The sequence below is a fragment of the Babylonia areolata genome, chromosome 1 (assembly GCF_041734735.1).
Source record: "Babylonia areolata isolate BAREFJ2019XMU chromosome 1, ASM4173473v1, whole genome shotgun sequence".
In the NCBI taxonomy this organism is placed as follows: Eukaryota; Metazoa; Mollusca; class Gastropoda; order Neogastropoda; family Buccinidae; genus Babylonia; species Babylonia areolata.
Window position 1 is genome coordinate 92,101,849 of NC_134876.1, and position 20,000 is coordinate 92,121,848.

Consider the following 20,000-nt stretch of genomic DNA (forward strand, 5'->3'; position numbering starts at 1 on the left):
GTGGGAGAAAATATCGGCGGCTGAGTCGTGATTCGAACCAGCGCGCTCAGATTCTCTCTCGCTTCCTAGGCGGACGCGTTACCTCTAGGTCACCACTCCATATGTATATATATATATATATATATATATATATATATATATATATATATACCTCAGACATAGGGACCCTCTCCCTCCCTCCCTCATTCTGTTTCTCTCTCTCTCTCTCTCTCTCTCTCTCTCTCTCGCTTTCTCTCTCTGCCTCCATACCCTACTTCCCCATCCTTTTCTTCGTCTAGTCTACCCACCCCCACCCTCTTTTATGCATTACTTTTCATTTACATCTTTAATGGTACTGGTGCTGCTGCCTTCGTGATGCCACTCCCAAGTCCACACAACGCCTACTTCTTACAGACTGTGCAAAGTTCATTCATTCCAGATGGACAGACAGCCAGGTTCCTGAAGACCATCAGTCTGCATCAATTTAGTGACGGAATCCTTTCCGTTGATTGATTAATGAAGAGCTGATCTGAGAAGCGGGGCATGGCATGATGATGGCTATTAGGTTTAAAGCAGAAGAAATAAAATCGATGAATCGACTGATCTCGTATGGCTCTCTGTCTGTATCTGATTGTCTCTCTGGCTGTCTGTATATCACACACACACACTCACACACACACGCGCACACACACACACACACACACACACACACACTGTTCTCTTTTCTCTATGCCTCTGTCTTCTCTACTTTCACCTGTACACTCTCTTTCCATCCACCTGTGTTATTCTCTCTCTCTCTCTCTCTCTCTCTCTCTCTCTCTCTCTCTCTCTGTCTGTCTGTCTGTCTCTGCCCCAAACACCTCACCACCCATCCTTACCCTTTCTCCAGTCGTCTCTCCCTCCCATTCACCCTTTAATTCCATTGACATCTATAATATAATTTAAAATAAAATAAAAAAAAATACCGAAACTGGTGCTGCTTGCCTTCGTAAAACTGTTTCCGTGTCGACACAGCACCCAGTGCACATGATGTGCACAGTTAAATTCATTCCTGACAGACCTGGCAGCCAGCTTCCAGCAGACCACTAGACGTAACGATTTAGTGACGGAAACCTTTTCGGAGAAGTGACATGGTCTAATAATGGCTATCCGTGCAGGGCAATGCTGGAAGGAAAAAAAAATCGTTGAATTGACTGATCTTCTGTGGCTGTCTCTGTATGTATGTCTCTGTCTGTTCTGTCTCTGTTTCCGTCTAACTGCCTCTGTCTGTCTGTCTGTCTCTCTCTCTTTATGTATGTATATATATATATATATATATATCCATCTATCTACCTATGTATATGTATGTCTCTCTCTCTCTCTCTCTCTCTCTCTCTCTCTCTCTCTCTCTCTTCCGCTTATCTATCTTCTCTCCCTCTCTCTCTCTCTTTCCCTGTTCCGGACTGCGTTGCTTATGGCAACTCGAAGTGAGCCAGTAGTAAGGAATGTGTGTATGTATTTATACAAAGCTTTTAAGAGATGCGCCATTATGCTTAGCTGATTTTAACTGACTGCTTACTGTGCGCTTTTGTAATGCCTTCTGTCAGTATATTACTGCTTCAATGAGTTACTCTGAAAATTTGTATGAATTATTCACAAATACTGTACCCCCTTCAGAAGGGGCCATGGCATATACTGATTAAACTATTCGAGTTCGATTTCGAGTTCTCTCTCTCTCTCTCTCTCTCTCTCTCTCTCTCTCTCTCTGCCCCCTCATACCACGATGGACCCCCTTCCTTCACTTCCCTCTGTCTCTTCCTCCCTTTCTTTTCTCTACACATTACTTCTATTTACAACTTGAAGGAAACATTGGCATCCTCCCCCCTTTTATTCAATAACTCCATTTCCGTCTTTAACGATACTGATGCTGCTGCCGTCGTGAAGCCGTCCCCAAGAGCACCCAGTAGGCAGACTGTACACAGTGGATTCATTCCTGTCGGACGGGCGGCCATCCCCCTGCAGACCATCAGACGTGACGCTTTGGTGACGGAAACCTTTCTGTTGGTTAAAGAGCTGGCCTCAGATGTGACACGGTTTAAAAATAAATAAATAAATAAATAAAAAGGGAGGGTGGGGGGGTCGTGGTGGGTATTTGGAGAAACGTAACACTTAAAAAAAATTCTCCTCTGCCTGTTTCTGCCCTTGTCGCTCTCTCTGTCTCTCTCTCTCTGCTCCTTTCTCTGTCTCTGCTCCTTTCTCTTTCTTTCTTTCTCTCTCTCTACCCCCTCTCTCTCTCGCTCTCTCTCTCCTTTCTCTCTCTCCCTTTATTTGGTTTTTCTCGCTCTCAACCCTTCTCCCTTCACACGAATATCTCAGTGTTAGTGTCGATGTCTCACCCCAGTATATATAATTACCCCGCCCCCCTCTCTCTCTCTCTCCATCTCCCTTCTCTCACTATATTTCTTTCTTTCTTTCAGATTCTACGTATATTTTCGTTTTAGCAATTTAAAGCCTGCTTCATTTGTTTACCATATGAAAAAGAAATAAAATCGAAATAAAAACAAATCTAAACGTGGCTGTGCACATATAACTTCCGGATGAAAATGCTGCTGCCCAGTTCTCTGAGGAAGCTCTGTGAGCTGAGAAGCTTTGGGAGATGGAACAGAGACGTTATTAGAAAGAAAGAAAGAAAGAATGAATGAAAGACAAAACCCCTTTTGTTTTTTAGTGTGTGGGTTTTTGGGTTTGTTTTGTGTGTGTTGTTTTTTGTGTGTGTGTTTTTACCAGGTCTCGCAGGAACGCAGTGTTGTTTTGCATAAAAGGGTGTGATATTGAGGGTACCAGTCCTTGCCTGTCACCCTTTCTCCTCTTTCTCGTCGTTCCCACTGCGGTTGTATCTTATCTGAATCCTCTTTGTGCCCTGCGGCACATAAGGCCCCCGCCACCCGAGAGGTCCACTGCTGTCTGTCTGTCTCGTTGCTGTCTCAGCCACTAGCTTCTCCTAGCTCGGCACAGCCGTTCCCCTTTCGCAAGTTTCCAAACCGTTGTGCGCCGTCTCACCCTCTTTCTCCCTCCCCTCCACCCCAGCTCTCTCTCTCTCTCTCTCTCTCTCTCTGCCCCCCCCTCTCTCTCTCTCTCTCTCCTTTCTCTCTCTCCATTTGTTTGGTTTGTCTCGCTCTCAACCCTTCTCCCTTCACCCAAAGACACGAATATCTCAGTGTTAGTGTCAATGTCTCACCCAAGTATATATAATACCCCCCGCCCCTCTCTGTCTCTGTCTGTCTGTCTCTCTCCATCTCCCTTCTCTCACTCTATTTCTTTCTTTGTTTCAAATTCTGTGTATGTTTTCGTTCAAGCAATTCACAGCCTGCTTCGTCATTGTCTTACTTTACCATATGAAAAAGAAATAAAATCGAAATAAAAAACAAATCTAAACGTGGCTGTGCACATATAACTCCAGGATGAAAATGCTGCTGCCCAGTTCTCTGAGGAAGCTCTGTGAGCTGAGAAGCTTTGGGAGATGGAACAGAGACGTTATTAGAAAGAAAGACAGAAAGAATGAATGAAAGACAAAACCCCTTTTATTTTTTAGTGTGTGGGTTTTTGGGGTGTTTTGTGTGTGTATGTGTGTGTGTGTGTGTGTGTGTGTGTGTGTGTGTGTGTGTGTGTGTGTGTGTGTTTTACCAGGTCTCGCAGGAACGTAGTGTTGCTTTGCATAAAAGGGTGTTATATTGTGGGTACCAGTCCTTGCCTGTCACCCTTTCTCCTCTTTCTCGTCTTTCCCACTGCGGTTGTATCTTATCTGAATCCTCTTTGTGCCCTGCGGCACATAAGGCCCCCGCCACCCGAAAGGTCCACTGCTGTCTGTCTGTCTCGTTGCTGTCACAGCTACTAGCTTCTCCTAGCTCGGCACAGCCGTTCCCCTTTCGCAGGTTTCCAAACCATTGTGCGTCGTCTCACACTCTTTCTCCCTCCCCTCCACCCCAGTTCTCTCTCTCTCTCTATTCCCCTCCCTCTCTCGTTCTCTCTCTCTCTCTCTCCTTTCTCTCTCTCCGTTTGTTTGGTTTGTCTCGCTCTCAACCCTTCTCCCTTCACCCAAAGACACGAATATCTCAATGTTAGTGTCAATGTCTCACCCCAGTATATATAATACCCCCACCCCTCTCTGTCTCTGTCTGTCTGTCTGTCTGTCTGTCTCTCTCCATCTCCATCTCCCTTCTCTCACTCTATTTTTTTCTTTGTTTCAAATTATGTGTACGTTTTCGTTCAAGCAATCCAGAGCCTGCTTCGTCATTGTCTTACTTTACCATATGAAAAAGAAATAAAATCGAAATAAAAACAAATCTAAACGTGGCTGTGCACATATAACTTCTGGATGAAAATGCTGCTGCCCAGTTCTCTGAGGAAGCTCTGTGAGCTGAGAAGCTTTGGGAGATGGAACAGAGACGTTATTAGAAAGAAAGAAAGAAAGAATGAATGAAAGACAAAACCCCTTTTGTTTTTTAGTGTGTGGGTTTTTGGGGTGTTTTGTGTGTGTATGTGTGTGTGTGTGTGTGTGTGTGTGTGTGTGTGTGTGTGTGTGTGTGTGTTTACCAGGTCTCGCAGGAACGCAGTGTTTTTTTGCATAAAAGGGTGTGATATTGTGGGTACCAGTCCTTGCCTGTCACCCTTTCTCCTCTTTCTCGTCGTTCCCACTGCGGTTGTATCTTATCTGAATCCTCTTTGTGCCCTGCGGCACATAAGGCCCCCCCGCCACCCGAGAGGTCCACTGCTGTCTGTCTGTCTCGTTGCTGTCTCAGCTACTAGCTTCTCCTAGCTCGGCACAGCCGTTCCCCTTTCGCAAGTTTCCAAACCGTTGTGCGCCGTCTCACCCTCTTTCTCCCTCCCCTCCACCCCAGCTCTCTCTCTCTCTCTATTCCCCTCCCTCTCTCGTTCTCTCTCTCTCTCTCTCTCTCTCCTTTCTCTCTCTCCGTTTGTTTGGTTTGTCTCGCTCTCAACCCTTCTCCCTTCACCCAAAGACACGAATATCTCAGTGTTAGTGTCAATGTCTCACCCCAGTATATATAATACCCCCGCCCCTCTCTGTCTCTGTCTGTCTGTCTGTCTGTCTCTCTCCATCTCCATCTCCCTTCTCTCACTCTATTTTTTTCTTTGTTTCAAATTATGTGTACGTTTTCGTTCAAGCAATCCAGAGCCTGCTTCGTCATTGTCTTACTTTACCATATGAAAAAGAAATAAAATCGAAATAAAAACAAATCTAAACGTGGCTGTGCACATATAACTTCTGGATGAAAATGCTGCTGCCCAGTTCTCTGAGGAAGCTCTGTGAGCTGAGAAGCTTTGGGAGATGGATTAGAGACGTTATTAGAAAGAAAGACAGAAAGAATGAATGAAAGACAAAACCCCTTTTACTTTTTAGTGTGTGGGTTTTGGGATTTTTTTTTTGTTTTTGCGTGTGTGTGTTTTTTGTGTGTTTTTTTTTTACCAGGTCTCGCAGGAACGTAGTGTTGCTTTGCATAAAAGGGTGTGATATTGTGGGTACCAGTCCTTGCCTGTCACCCTTTCTCCTCTTTCCCGTCGTTCCCACTGCGGTTGTATCTTATCTGAATCCTCTTTGTGCCCTGCGGCACATAAGGCCCCCGCCACCCGAGAGGTCCACTGCTGTCTGTCTGTCTGGCTGCTGTCTGAGCTACTAGCTTCTCCTAGCTCGGCACAGCCGCAGGTTTCCAAACTGTTGTGCGCCATCTCACACTCTTTCTCCCTCCCCTCCACCCCAGCTCTCTCTCTCTCTCTCTGCCCCTCCCTCTCTCGTTCTCTCTCTCTCTCCTCTCTCTCTCTCTCTCTCTCTCTTTCTCTCTCTCTCCTTTCTCTCTGTTTGTTTGGTTTGTCTCGCTCTCAACCCTTCTCCCTTCACCCAAAGACACGAATATCTCAGTGTTAGTGTCGATGTCTCACCCCAGTATATATAATGCTCCCGCCCCTATCTGTCTCTCTCTCCATCTCCCTTCTCTCACTATATTTCTTTCTTTCTTTCAGATTCTACGTATATTTTCGTTTTAGTAATTTAAAGCCTGCTTCATTTGTTTGCCATATGAAAAAGAAATAAAATCGAAATAAAAACAAATCTAAACGTGGCTGTGCACATATATCTTCCGGATGAAAATGCTGCTGCCCAGTTCTCTGAGGAAGCTCTGTGAGCTGAGAAGCTTTGGGAGATGGAACAGAGGAATCATTAGAAAGAATGAATGAAAGAAAGAAAGAAAGAAAGAAAGAAAGAAAGACAAAACCCCTTTTTTTTCTTTTTTTTTTTTAGTGTGTGTGTTTTTTGGTGTGTTTTTTTGTTTTTTTTTCTTTTTTTTACCAGGTCTCGCAGGAACGCAGTGTTGTTTTGCATAAAAGGGTGTGATATTGTGGGTACCAGTCCTTGCCTGTCACCCATTCTCCTCTTTCTCGTCTTTCCCACTGCGGTTTTATCTTATCTGAATCCTCTTTGTGCCCTGCGGCACATAAGGCCCCCGCCACCCGAGAGGTCCACTGCCATCTGTCTGTCTCGCTGCTGCCTCAGCTACTAGCTTCTCCTAGCTCGGCACAGCCGTTCCCCCGCAGGTTTCCAAACTGTTGTGCGCCATCTCACACTCTTTCTCCCTCGACTCCACCCCAGCTCCTCTCTCTCCCCCTCTCTCTCTCTCTCTCTCTGTGTGTGTGTGTGTGTGTGTGTGTGTGTGTGTGTGTGTGTGTGTGTGTGTGTGTTTTCCTTTCTTCCTTTTTCTCTGTTCTTCCATTACCACCCACCACTGCCTTCCCTTTAAAGGCTATGTAATTATGTATGTCAAATTTTCTCTCTCTCCTCATCTATCTTTCTCCTTCCTGGCTCTTTTTCTCCTGTCTGTTTATCCCTCCACTCACTCTCTTTCTTTCTTCCGGTCTCCTTTTCTCTCTCCTTTTGTTCTCGGTGTCTTCACAGCACCTTCCCTCCCTCAAAAGATTCCATCTGCACTGACATCGATTTTGACCCTTCTTTTGTGAAACAGTCCCGATTGTCCTCTCCAGAATCAATACTGACTGTGTACACATGATTCCGGGTCCAGCCAGCTTCGTGACAGCCCACAAAACGAAACGTTTGTTGAAGGCACGAAAGTCACTGGAAAGATAAACTGCCCTGAGCAAGTCTGTTGGCGACACAATACGCAGTGCTGCGGTGGGGATCTTTTCGTGGTGTATACGAGTGTTCTTGTGTTTAGTTTTCTCTTTTCTTTTCTGTTCTTTTCTTTCTTTCTGTCTTCAAAGACACTGTGTCAATATTTTGGAGGCGCGGTGTTTTCTCTCTAACAATGCCTGGTATGGATAGTTCAAGCCTGCCTCTGTGATCTTCTTGTCCTATGTACCCACAAGAATCACCGAGCTCCACCCTATAACCCCGTATCCAAACGCCTGCCCTTGTATGCTTGTTCGTCTGCCATTTCGATCCTTGTGTAATCCTTTAAAAGAAAAAAAGAAGAAGAAATTCTGAACGAACGTGCCATAGTGATAGATTGGGGCGAGAGTGATAATTTCCAGATGGTCCGTTGTCTGGTAAAATACCAGACGACGACGATATTTGAACCATAACGAGAGATGCCTGGAGACAGTTGCCCCAACCATCGCCCCACCCCCTATCAACCCCCCCCCCCCCGCCCAACCCCCTTCCCCCTGTTTCTTTCCTTCTCCTCTTCCCTTTCCTGACTCTCGAAAGCTCTCTTGTCCTGAGGCAAGAATATGCATTGATAAGAGATATCTGCTGAAAAAGAAAGCGATCCATAGAACACTTTAAAAAAAATCCGATAAAGTCTTTTTTTTATATTTCTACATACTCATAGAATGTGCTCGCTACTGTTGCCTTTGATAGAAGTCGTTTAATGATGATTTTAAAAGAATACATCTCCTTGTCTAACTGCCTCTAGTGCCCCCCCCCCCCTCCCTCCCCCCCTCCCTCTCTCTCTCCTCTTCTTGCCTCTCTACCTTCTTGTGGCTCTATCAATATTTTCAGCAATCAGTCTGGAGTTTGCTCCATCAAGCAATTAATATTTCTTACAAAACAAACCACAAAATATACTATGCATATATAACTTACAGTCAAAACCGAGTTGGTCTCAAAACCTTGACGTTTCCTGGTAGAAGGAAAATGTTACGGGAAATACAAACTTTGTTGCGCTGTGATCTTGTGACTTGAGACTGCACATTAAGGACGATGTCGCAAAGGTTTTAGTGTGTGTTGAGGAGGGCGGAAGGGCGGGAGGGTGTGGGGGATGTGCTTCTTCCCCCCCCCCCCCCCCCCCCCCCCCACTCCTAAGACACAGAGTCAACAATCTGTGGACGGTGTTGATGTGACAATGTCTGACATGGACAATGTCAGCTTCCTTCTGTAATCGCCTTTACTCTGCTATACCCTCACCATCCACACCCACGCACCGTCCCGTGCACCCTGTCCCACCACCCACACTACCCACCCCTGTAAGCTTCTCGACGGAAAGGTTTATTCTTGTGTGATCCCTTTTGCAAATGAGAAATTCTGATAGACTGTGCCAGAGCTCTAGAACCCAGGAAGAAACTCATTCTGGTGGTAAAGTACCAGTCGATGATGGCCCTCAGTTCACAACGAGGGATGGGAAGAGACGTCTGCTCTCGCTGCTCTCCACTTCTTTCTGTCTTCTTCCTCACACAGAAACGCTCTTTTTATGAAAACTGATCCTCAAGCGCAATACTAGCCTTTCTATAAAAGATGACCCTTTAAAAAGCCAGCAGTCCTCCCTAGAATTCGTTGAAATAAATGCCTGATGATGATATCATTTTCCAACATTCTCCCAGAGCAAAAGCACGATTACAGCCTTTCACAGGACTGTCCCCATAGGAATCAATTCCAATATGACTTTAAAAGAGTATGCTATCTATCCGTCTCTGCCTCTTTCTCTCTCTTTCAGTTTTTTTTTCTTCTATCCTTCCTCTCTCCCTACCTGCTAATGATTTCATTTATATCTTCTTCAGTGCTGATGCTATCGTCTTGAAATACTTTTGTGTTCCTCACTAAATACGTCTTTCAGTTTATCCACTCTTCCTCTCTCCATACCTGCTAATGATTTCATTCGTATCTTCTTCAGTGCTGATCCTATCTTCTTGAAATACTTTTGTGTTCCTCACTAAACACGTCTTTCAGTTTCCCTACCCTTCGTCTCTCCCTACCAGCTAATGATTTCATTTCTATAGTCTTCAATGCTGACGCTACCTTATTGAGATACTCTCGCGTTCTTCACAAGATACGTCACATACCGTGCACACAGTTTAGAGATAAGGTGAGCAAGATTACAAGTTCAGTGACAAGAGAAGAGAAATGTTACTAGAAAGATACAGATTCTAGTTTTATTTTACATATTGATTTTACACAATACACACAATATACAATATTGATAAGGTGTGTGTGTGTGTGTGTGTGTGTGTGTGTGTGTGTGTGTGTGTGTGTGTGTGTGTGTGTGTGTGTGGATGAGGGAAGTACGGGTTGCGGGTGTTAGGGGTGGGAGGAAAGGGTAAGACACAGTGTCAATATTCTAGGGAGTTTGGTCTTGACAACGTCTGAGAATTTCCAGCCTACGTCTGTAATTGTCTTAAATTATCTTCATACCCTCACGCAGCATCCCACGTCCTCTATCCCGACTCCAGTTCTGTAGACTTTAAGGATGTCCATCTTTTCAATAACGTTTCCCTTCCCTTCCCTTATCACTAAACGTGTAAGCTAACTTACCGTCTCTAAACTGGTTGAGCTCCTGCTAAAAATGTGTGCACAGTATGTGACGTATTTTTTCTTTAGGCTGCTTGACTGATCGGTCCCTCCTGCTATCACACTGCAAAACAGAAGAAAAAAAAATCGAACCGACTGCACAAAAGTAACAGAATCTGATGGTACGGAATACCGGGTGGTAACAACATTCTGGAATTCAAAACGAGGGATGGGTTTCTAGAAGTGCATGCCTTCACTCCTTCTCTCTTTCTCCTGATTCCTCGCTCTCCTCACTCCAAGGAGTCCTCAGGCGACACCAGACTTTGATAACAGATGGCCACTTTAAGAAGCAAAGGGTCCCTCCCCCAACGTAAGTCAAATGATCGCGTGGTGAGAATGGTCATTTCCCCCAATCTCCCAGGTAGGACACGTGGTTATATCGTTTGTTATAAGCAGCCGATTAACTAAGAGTAGAGAGTTTCCTGCTCAACCCTCCCCCTCACACCCCCACCCCTCCAAAACAAAACAAACAAAAAACCCAACCCATCATGGTTCGTCTGTCGCCAGGGAGGCTTAAAGAGTACTCTCAAGATCAGCAGTACTCCATACGTATGTCTGTAATCCTTCTGCAAACAAGAATAATCATAATCTGACTGCACAGTAACTAGAACTCTAGAATCAGATGATACCCACACTGGCGGCAACATATCAAGAAGCCATGACGACATTCCTTGATGAGGGATGGCTGGAAATATTTGTCCTCGCCCGCCCAATTTCGCTTCCTCATCATGCTCTCCCCCTCCCACACTCCTAAAAGCTCTTCCCTCAATGTCAGCCTTTGATGGGAGATGACAAGTTAAGAATGGAGCTGTCCCCAAATCAGTTCAAATGAATGCCTGATGAAGAACGTCTTTTTACATCAGTCTCCTATAAGAAGAGGAGGTGATTACCGGTATAGTCATTGGTGCGAGCCAATATGTCCCACGATCATCAAATAAAACCCCCAAAGTTTCGTTCGTGCTCTCTCTCTCTCTCTCTCTCTCTCTCTCTCTCTCTCTCTCTCTCTCTCTCTCTCTCAGCACTGTCGCCTTCATTCGCTCAAGGAGATACAGACAAGGCGGACAAATGAAAGTGAATGGAATGACAATGCATGCGCTTTGCTTTTCGTTCACACACACACGCCATCTCTCTCTCTCTCTCTCTCTCTCTCTCTCTCTCTCTCTCTCTCTCTCTCTCTCTCTCCCCTCTGTGTCTAAATAAAGCCTCCATCAAATATGTTAAAAGAAATCGCAGTCTCAAAAACAATTAAATCAGTTCTGTTATATCCCTCCTCTTGTCTTTCATATTCGTCATCATTTGTGTAATGGAAATGCGTGGTCCTGATCCTCTCTTGCTTCATGGAAGGTCATGGCCTAATGAATGAATGGTTTAATTAAGGAAAATAAATGCTCTCTCTCTCTTTCTGTCTCTGTCTCTGCTTCTCTCTCTCTCTCTCTCTCTCTCTCTCTCTCTCTTGCTTAGGTAAGTGACTTTGAAACGATCGCTTGTATGGAATAAAGGTGTCCCCAAATGATTTCAAATGAGGATCTCCCCCTCTCTAACCCTCTTTTTCTGCCCCCACGCCCCCCTCTCTGTCTCTCTCTCCATTATCTCACTGTTTCTTTTATATGTTGGAGCAAAATACATGGTCAAAACCTCACCTTCAGTAAGAGGAAGAGAGAGAGGGAGAGAGGGAGAGACAGAGAGAGACAGAGAGTGAGAGAGAGTGAGAGAGAGTGAGAAAGTCGGAGAGACAGAAATAGAAGCGAACAATTAGAAAGTATAGAGACAGCGCGCGCGCGCACACACACACACACACACACACATACACGCACGCACGCACATACACACACACACGCGTGCGAGCACGCACGCACGCACACACACACACACACACACACACACACACACACACACACACACACACACACACACACACACACGCAGGAAACAAAAATAAATCACTCCTGCAGACTGATCATTTAACGGGGCCTATCTTTCTGTGCAGCCTGTATCTCGGAAGTTCCTTGATATTTATCAATAATGACACGTTCGGATTTGATAAAATCGCACTGGCTCGCAGATGGATAAACATCCAAGCACATACAGACACGCAGACACACGCCGACAAATTCATTTGACAGCACACATGTTAGAGAGATAGGATTGGAGAGAGTGGGGGGAGAGTGAGAAAGGCAGATAGAAAGACAGGCAGACGGACAGACAAGCAGTTAGATAGGCAGAGAGACGGACGGACCAACTGAGACAGAGGATGTCAATCGTGGACACACACACACACACACACACACACACACACACACACACACACACACAAAGGTACCTTCCAGAAAGAACCTGGTGTTGGAGGTCTCAAAGTTGTACAACCCGTACCCCCTTCCACCTTCTCACTCACCTGCCCGACCAACCTCCCCATACACTCACACACACACACATCGTCCCACACAAGTCAAACACACAGACACACACACACACACAAACACACACACAGACACACACAGACACAGACACACAGACACAGACACACACACACACACAGACACACACACACACACACTGTCTGTCGGTACCTTCCAGAAAGAACCTGGTGTTGGAGGTCTCAAAGGTGTAGTACAACCCGTACCCCCCTTCCACCTTCTCACTCACCCCCGACCCCAACACCTCCACCCCCTATACACTAACACCCCCCTCCCATACACGCTAGCCAAACACACATACACAAAACGTACACTAACTGTCCGTAAGGTACCTTCCAAAAAGAACCTGGTGTTGGAAGTCTCAAAGGTGTCCAGACACACGCCCACCACGAAGTAGTCCCCGCTGTCCAGGAGGCCACGCCGCTGCAGGTGGTCCATCAGGCCGATGAACTCGTACGACTCGCCCAGCATGATGTAGACTGCAACGACAGTCAGCAGAGGGAGGAAGGTGGCAGAACGGTTTAAGACGCTCAGCTAGCTGCCAATAATTATAAAGAGAGGGTGTGGGGGGGGTTCGAATCCCGCTCTCTCTCTCTCTCTCGCTCGCTCTTTCTCCCCAAGTTTGACTGGGAAATCATGAAGTCATTCAGGAGATAAACCGAGGTCCCGTCCGTGTGTGGCATGCGCATGGCGCACTGAAAAAGAACCCATGGCAACCAGAGTGTTTGTCCTCTGGCAAAATTCCTTAGAAGAAATCTACTCTGATAGGTACGCAACTCATGGCCTGGCTAAGCGCACTGGGTTATGCTGCTGGTCAGGCATCTGCCTAGCAGATGTGGTGGAGCGTATAATATTGATGTGTCCAAAAGCAGTGACGCCTCCTTGAGAAACTGAAACTGAAACCGCAAACCAGCAGCACCAACTATGTACCATCCTTGTGGTATTGTATTGTATTGTCTTGTGTTGTGTTGTGTTGTATTGTGTTGCAATGCACTGTATTGTATGGTATTATATTGTATGGTATTGTATTGTATTGGATTGCATTGTATTGCATTGCTCAGTATTTCATTGCATACAACCAGTAGCACCACCACCACCATCTTTTTATTGTGCGGTGCGCTGTGATATGGTGTGGTGTGATATTGTATTGCATGCATTGCATTGAATCGCATCGCATCGCATCGCATCGCATCGCATCGTATTGCAGTGCACTGCATCGTATGTCATCTTAACTTATCGTATCGTATCTTACCGCATTGTATTATACTGTACTGAATTGTATTGCATGCAACCAGTAGCACTTCCACCACATTGAAAAATTGTTGTACTGTACTGTGCTGTATTGTATTACTTGTTTGTGACAACATATTTCTCTGTGTGAAATCCAGGCTGCTCTCCCGGAGGAGTGCACCTCGCCACAGTGCAGCGTGACCAAATTATTTTTGTTTCCTGTTTTGTCGATCTGCAAATGTTTAAGAATTTTCTTTTTAAACATAAAAGTGCATTTTTTTCTTCAGAAATATGCCAGGGAGAAACCTTTTGTTGCCGTGTTGAGCGCACGATGCACATGGAATCTCGGGTCTATTGCCTCACCCGAATGACCAGACCACTCAAAGGTCTTGCGGAGAGGAAGAAAAATATGGTGAGTGCGCGGTTTGATCCCGCAACCTCAGTTCACCTCGCTTCTTGATTAAGCGGACGTGTTCCAGTGCACAGCTACTCCATATCGTGTGTGTTTCGGGTTGGGTTTTTGTGTGTGTGTGCTTTTTTTTGTTTTGTTTGTTTGTTTGTTTTTTGTGTTTTTTTTTTTCATTTTTGTTACACTCTTTGTTTGTTTTTTTTGTTTTTTTCATTTGTGTTGCACTCTTTGTTTTCTGTTGTTATTGTTTTTAATTTTTGTTACACTCTTTGTTTGTTTGTTGTTGTTGTTTATTGGGGGGTTAATTTTTGTTACACTCTGTTTGTTTGTTTTTTTTATATGTTTTTGTTACACTCTTTGTTTGTTTTTTTGTTTTTTGTTTTTCATTTTTGTTACACCCTTTGTTTTTTGTGGGTTTTTTTTTCATTTTTGTTACGCTCTTTGGGTTTTTTTGTTTGTTTTTTTTTTCATTTTTGTTACACTCTTTGTTTGTTTGTTGTTGTTGTTGTTGTTGTTGTTGTTTTCTTTTTTCAATTTTGTTACTCACAACCAGAAAAAGTACAAGCACACAACAGTAAAGTCACCAGGAAGCGAAAGAGCAATTCAAATCTTCTGCTCTCGTACAACAGTTTGCAATGTTGGTGTCACGAATAGTCATACACACATCCAAGATAAAATCGAGCATATGCACATCATTTGAATACATCAAAAAGATACAATACACATCACAAGACGTTACACTAAGGAACATGCTCTAATGTCCACCCCCACCCCCTCCCGACCCCTGCAATTCCGCCCGCCCGGTCAAACTGACCATACATACCGCACAAGCCTCCAGCTCCGACCACTTTCTCCCTCAAAACAAAAAGAAATGCAGAACCAAAAGTAATCCATCAATAACAATTTCAGCACAGCAATCGGCTGAATCTCTCAAAACCACGAGTAACCTTTTTTTTCACAAACGCCGAGAGTCGACACGAGAAATAATCAATGGTTTTTGAAGATATCCCCAAAGTGAAACTGATCTAAACAATTCACCTCACAAGGGAAATTTAAAATGTTATCAGAGAGTATGCTTTCTCCCCATTTTTGACTCACTTGTGTAAACAAAGTGAGTCTATGTTTTAACCCGGTGTTCGGTTGTCAGTGTGTGTGTGTGTGTGGTAAACTTTAACATCGACATTTTCTCTGCAAATACTTTATCAGTTGACACCAAATTATGCATAAAAATAGGAAAAATTCAGTTCTTTCCAGTCATCTTGTTTAAAACAATATTGCACCTCTGGGATGGGCACAAAAACATAAAAAATGAAGCCTAATTATATGCAAATAGAGTAGAGAGTTTAGTGTAACTAAACTTGTGCATCTATCTAGATCAAGTGAAAACGGCTAAATGTTGCAGTGTGATTGCGGCGATAGCCATTAAAAAGAATTTTCTATTGCCCTTAAAGATTTTTTGAATGCTCAAGATACACCAGAATAATACGATTTAAACAGCGTTCTCACTGCGAATACCGCAATTGATTTATCGCCCTTTAAAAAAGTATGTTCAAATGTTGTTGTTGTTTTTTTTTAAACGCGAAGCTTCATAATAGCAAATGCAGAACGCATTTTAACGATTATATATATATATATATATATATATATATATATATATATATATATATATATATATATTTCTTTCTTTCTTTCTTTTTTTTATTTTAAGTGTATCACAAGTGAGTTTTGAAGGCCTTGCCTCTCTTGTTTCTGTTTGTCGGCGAAGGCTCATGATCTGTCCCTTGTCTGTTTGGCTGTCGTTTGGTTGTCGCTCTGGTTGTCTGTCCACCTCTGTCTGCTTGTCTGTCTGTCTGTCTGTCTGTCTGTCTGTCTCTCTCTCTCTCTCTCTCTCTCTCTCTCTCTCTCTCTCTCTCTTTTTTCTTCTTCTTCTTCTTGCCCTCCATCCTATCCCGCCCACGGTTTGTTTTGTCAGAATGCTTTGTCTTCAATCATTGTCTTCAATCAATGGTGAATTCTGCTGAGTAATCATGGACTGGGTACAGTAAGACAAAGAACAATTTGAAGAAAGAAAAGGAAGAAGAAGAAGAAGAAGAAGAAGAAGAACAAGAACAAGAAGAAGAACAAGAACAAGAAGAACAAGAACAAGAAGAACAAGAGGAAGCAATAAAAAAAATCAAAAAAAAAATCACGAAAAACATAAACAAAAAAATAATGACGACTGCGACCATCACACCTACTACAAAAAACACATCACCATCACGGCCATCATCGTCGTCCTCCTCCTCCTCACCACCACCATAACAATAACAACGAAAACAACTCAACTATGATTGATATTGTCCAGAACGACGGCAACAATACCATCAACAATAACAACAACACCAACGACAACAACAACACCAACGACAACAACAACACCAACGACAACAACACCATAACGACTCACTCCGGGTTTCCAGGTACGTCTCGTCCACGATCTTGTTGAAGGGATTAACCATGTGGTCGTGCATGTAGGGGGCTGGGTAGGTCTTTCTGAAGGTCACTTTGAACCCATGCTCTATCAGCGTCTGGAGAAAAAAAAAGGACACAAGAAAAACAGTTAATCGATCAGTCTACTAGGGTTTGAAGATATCATCACGTACGTTATAAACCTGTGCTTTTTGACTCTGTGAAACACATAAGAAAGCAGATAAAACAAAATTAAAATAAAATGAAATAATCAAGCGACCACTCAATAGAACAATCCATCAACATAACATATAAATCATCGAATGCGTCAATCAACTTTAAGAATACTGCTATCCATTGAGCACTCATTCCGCCAACAAACGTTATCAATCTACATACTCAACAATAAGCTAGTCAAATTAAGTCACCCAGAGGGAAATCGATAAATACATGCCGACTAATAATAGTTCGTGTAAATCGGACGACAAACTGATTGATTTTTCTATCACTAACCGGTCAGACACGCCATTTCTATGGGCAGATTTGGTGTATGGTGGTGTGTATGTCGAGCTGCGACACTTTGAAACTGACACTATAGTCTTCTGGCGGGTCGTATTTTTCATCGGCCCCGTTCTAAGCTAACGTGAGTTTGGAGTATGTTTGTTTGTTTTTTATACGGGTTATGAGTGCTCAACCTATGCCTTACGCCCCCCCACGCCCACCGAACCCCCCCCCCCTCGCCCCCCATAGCCTCCCCTCGCCCACCTACCATCCCCCAACCTGGATGACCAATGGATCGCTGTTTGTTTGGTCTGTGTCCTTCAACTTAATAAATACATCCAGTTTCGGTGGTCCCTACCATGAGAGAGGTATCTTCCACCAGCAGAGCTCTTTGGCTTACTGAGACACACAAGCCCCAGCTTTTGACCAGGTGAAGGTTACGATGCCTCTGTGTGTGTGTGTGTGTGTGTGTGTGTGTGTGTGTGTGTGTGTCTGTGTCTGTGTATGTGTGTGTGTGTCTCTGTCTGTGTGAGTGTGTGTGTGTGTGTGTGTGTGTGTGTGTGTGTGATACAGACAGACAGAGAATGAAGGGCATGAAAGATGATGTCAGGTAGAGTCAAATCATTAACGTTTTCAGTAAGAGAGAGAGAGGCAGGAGACGGACAGATGGACAGATAGACAGAGACATAAGCGAGGGAATCAGACAGACAGACAGACAGAAAGGGAAGCAGAGTTAGAAACCAATCTCATTAAACCTTCCTCACTACAGAGGAGACCATGAAAGAAAGAATGCAAGAAGTGAACAAATGAAAACAAAAAAACCGAGGTCATTACGGCCGAAATCCAATCTGTTGTAATCAAAAGCGCCAGTTCGGTTTCTCTCTCCCCCCCCACCCCCCTGACCCCCAGCCCCCACCCATCCACTTTCTCGAGCTATTTTTTGTCAGTGTGAAAAAGCTCATTAAACCTTTAAGGGGTGTTCAGGTAATTGAAAATGCCAACTGCGACACGTTTTAAAGGCTTTCAAGCTTGTGTTCGTTTTTACAGTCTTCATTTTCGCTGGTTTAAAAAAAAAGACAAAATCCGTTAGAAAGTGTGCAAGGATGTTGGGCTGGGTAAGAGACAGGACAAGTGGATTATTGGGGCAGACGATTGCTAAAAGACCGGGTTTATGAGATCTTTGAGTGGCAAATAACCTGTGTCGTGGTGAGACATATCTTTTTCTTTCTTTTTTTTTTCCTTCTCTTTTTGCCCGATATTGGACCTTTCGAGCAGCAAACTACTGCAATCGGGAATCATTCAGAAGGCCGAGGAGGAGAATGAGGAAGAGGAGGAGGAGGAGGAGAAGGAAGAGAAGAGGATGGCGGTGATAATGGTAAAAGGCTATTGTGTTATGTAGTATTACATTGTACCGTATTGTGTCGTATAACATTCTATTGTATTGCATTCTATTGCACAACTATTTGTCATAGCAGATTTCTCTGTGCGAAATTCGGGCTGCTCTCCGCGGGGAGACGGCCACGCCACTGTGCAGCACCCCCCTTTTTTCCGCCCCCTCCTCTTCTCTACAGTATTTATAAGCAAGGTTATTCGTTGTACAATCAAGTGCGTTTTCTACAGAATTTTGCCAGGGTCGATTATTTTGTTGCCGTGGGTTCTTTTACGTGCACTGAATGCATGCTGCCACACGGAACCTCGGCTTATTGTGTCATCCGTCGCGTGTGTCACATGTACAGTTTTAACTGGTTCAAAGCACTATGTGAATTAAAGCATCTTATACCACAAATCATCGTTGTTTTCTTATTTGGAATCATTAATGTCCTGTGTATTAACACGTTATCAATAACATGTTGGTGTCTTTTTTGTCTTTTTTTTTCCTCTTTCTTTTTTTTGTCATGGGCTTCGGTAATCTAGCTGTCATATCTTGATATGGATGTCATGAAAAAATCGTCTATTGTCTCCGCCTGTCTACCGCCTATCTAACAGGCTGGTTTTCATTTACTTCCTCCTTGAACTTCATCGGAGGCTCATTACCCCCCTATCTGTTAATGTCAACATCCGTTGACTGTCTCGTCATAGAATTATGCGTCAGCACTGAATTCACTGCCATTGTCTTTCGACAGGAAATTCAGTCGACAATCACGTTACCAAAGACACCAAGGACACCAAGGACACTTTTTTCATTGTTTAACGACATAAACGTCAATGCATTGAGAGAGAGAGACAGACAGAGAGAGAGAGAGAGAGGCGGGGGGGGGGGGAGAATCAGACAGGCGGACAGACTGACAGGTTCTACTATATTCTCGTCGAAATCAACATGAGAAAGTGAGGAGGTGGGGACGAAAGAGAGAGAGAGAGGGGAGGGAGAGTGACATAGAGAGAGAGAAGCAAAGAAAGGAAGAAGAGAGGGAGGGAGGGAGAGTGGCACAGAGAGAGAGAGAGAAGCAAAGAAAGGAAGAAGAGAGAGAGGGAGGGAGAGTGGCACAGAGAGAGAGAGAGAAGCAAAGAAAGGAAGAAGAGAGAGAGGGAGGAAGAGTGGCACAGAGAGAGAGAGAAGCAAAGAAAGGAAGAAGAGAGAGAGGGAGGGAGAGTGGCACAGAGAGAGAGAGAGACAAGCAAAGAAAGGAATAAGAGAGAGAGGGATGGAGAGTGGCACAGAGAGAGAGAGAAGCAAAGAAAGGAAGAAGAGAGAGAGGGAGGGAGAGTGGCACAGAGAGAGAGAGAAGCAAAGAAAGGAAGAAAGAGGGAGGGAGGGAGAGTGGCACAGAGAGAGAGAAGCAAAGAAAGGAAGAAAGAGAGGGAGGGAGGGAGAGTGGCACAGAGAGAGAAGCAAAGAAAGGAAGAAAGAGAGAGAGGGAGGGAGAGTGGCACAGAGAGAGAGAGAAGCAAAGAAAGGAAGAAAGAGAGAGAGGGAGGGAGAGTGGCACAGAGAGAGAAGCAAAGAAAGGAAGAGAGAGAGAGAGGGAGGGAGAGTGGCACAGAGAGAGAGAGAGAAGCAAAGAAAGGAAGAGAGAGAGGGAGGGAGAGTGGCACAGAGAGAGAGAGAAGCAAAGAAAGGAAGAAAGAGGGAGGGAGAGTGGCACAGAGAGAGAGAGAAGCAAAGAAAGGAAGAAAGAGAGAGAGGGAGGGAGAGTGGCACAGAGAGAGAGAAGCAAAGAAAGGAAGAAAGAGAGGGAGGGAGGGAGAGTGGCACAGAGAGAGAGAAGCAAAGAAAGGAAGAAAGAGAGAGAAG

General features: G+C 44.4%; 1 protein-coding gene across 1 annotated transcript in view; it reads right to left on the reverse strand.

The window, feature by feature from the left end:
* The window catches only part of LOC143291285 (speract receptor-like), a 350,171-nt gene that overhangs the window by 120,054 nt on the left and 210,117 nt on the right, over positions 1-20,000 (reverse strand). The window contains exons 3-4 of the mRNA XM_076601169.1: positions 16,266-16,386; positions 12,513-12,659 (exon numbers count right to left, since the gene is read on the reverse strand). Of these exons, the coding sequence (XP_076457284.1) occupies positions 12,513-12,659; positions 16,266-16,386 (268 nt within the window). The remainder of the gene's footprint in view (positions 1-12,512; positions 12,660-16,265; positions 16,387-20,000) is intronic.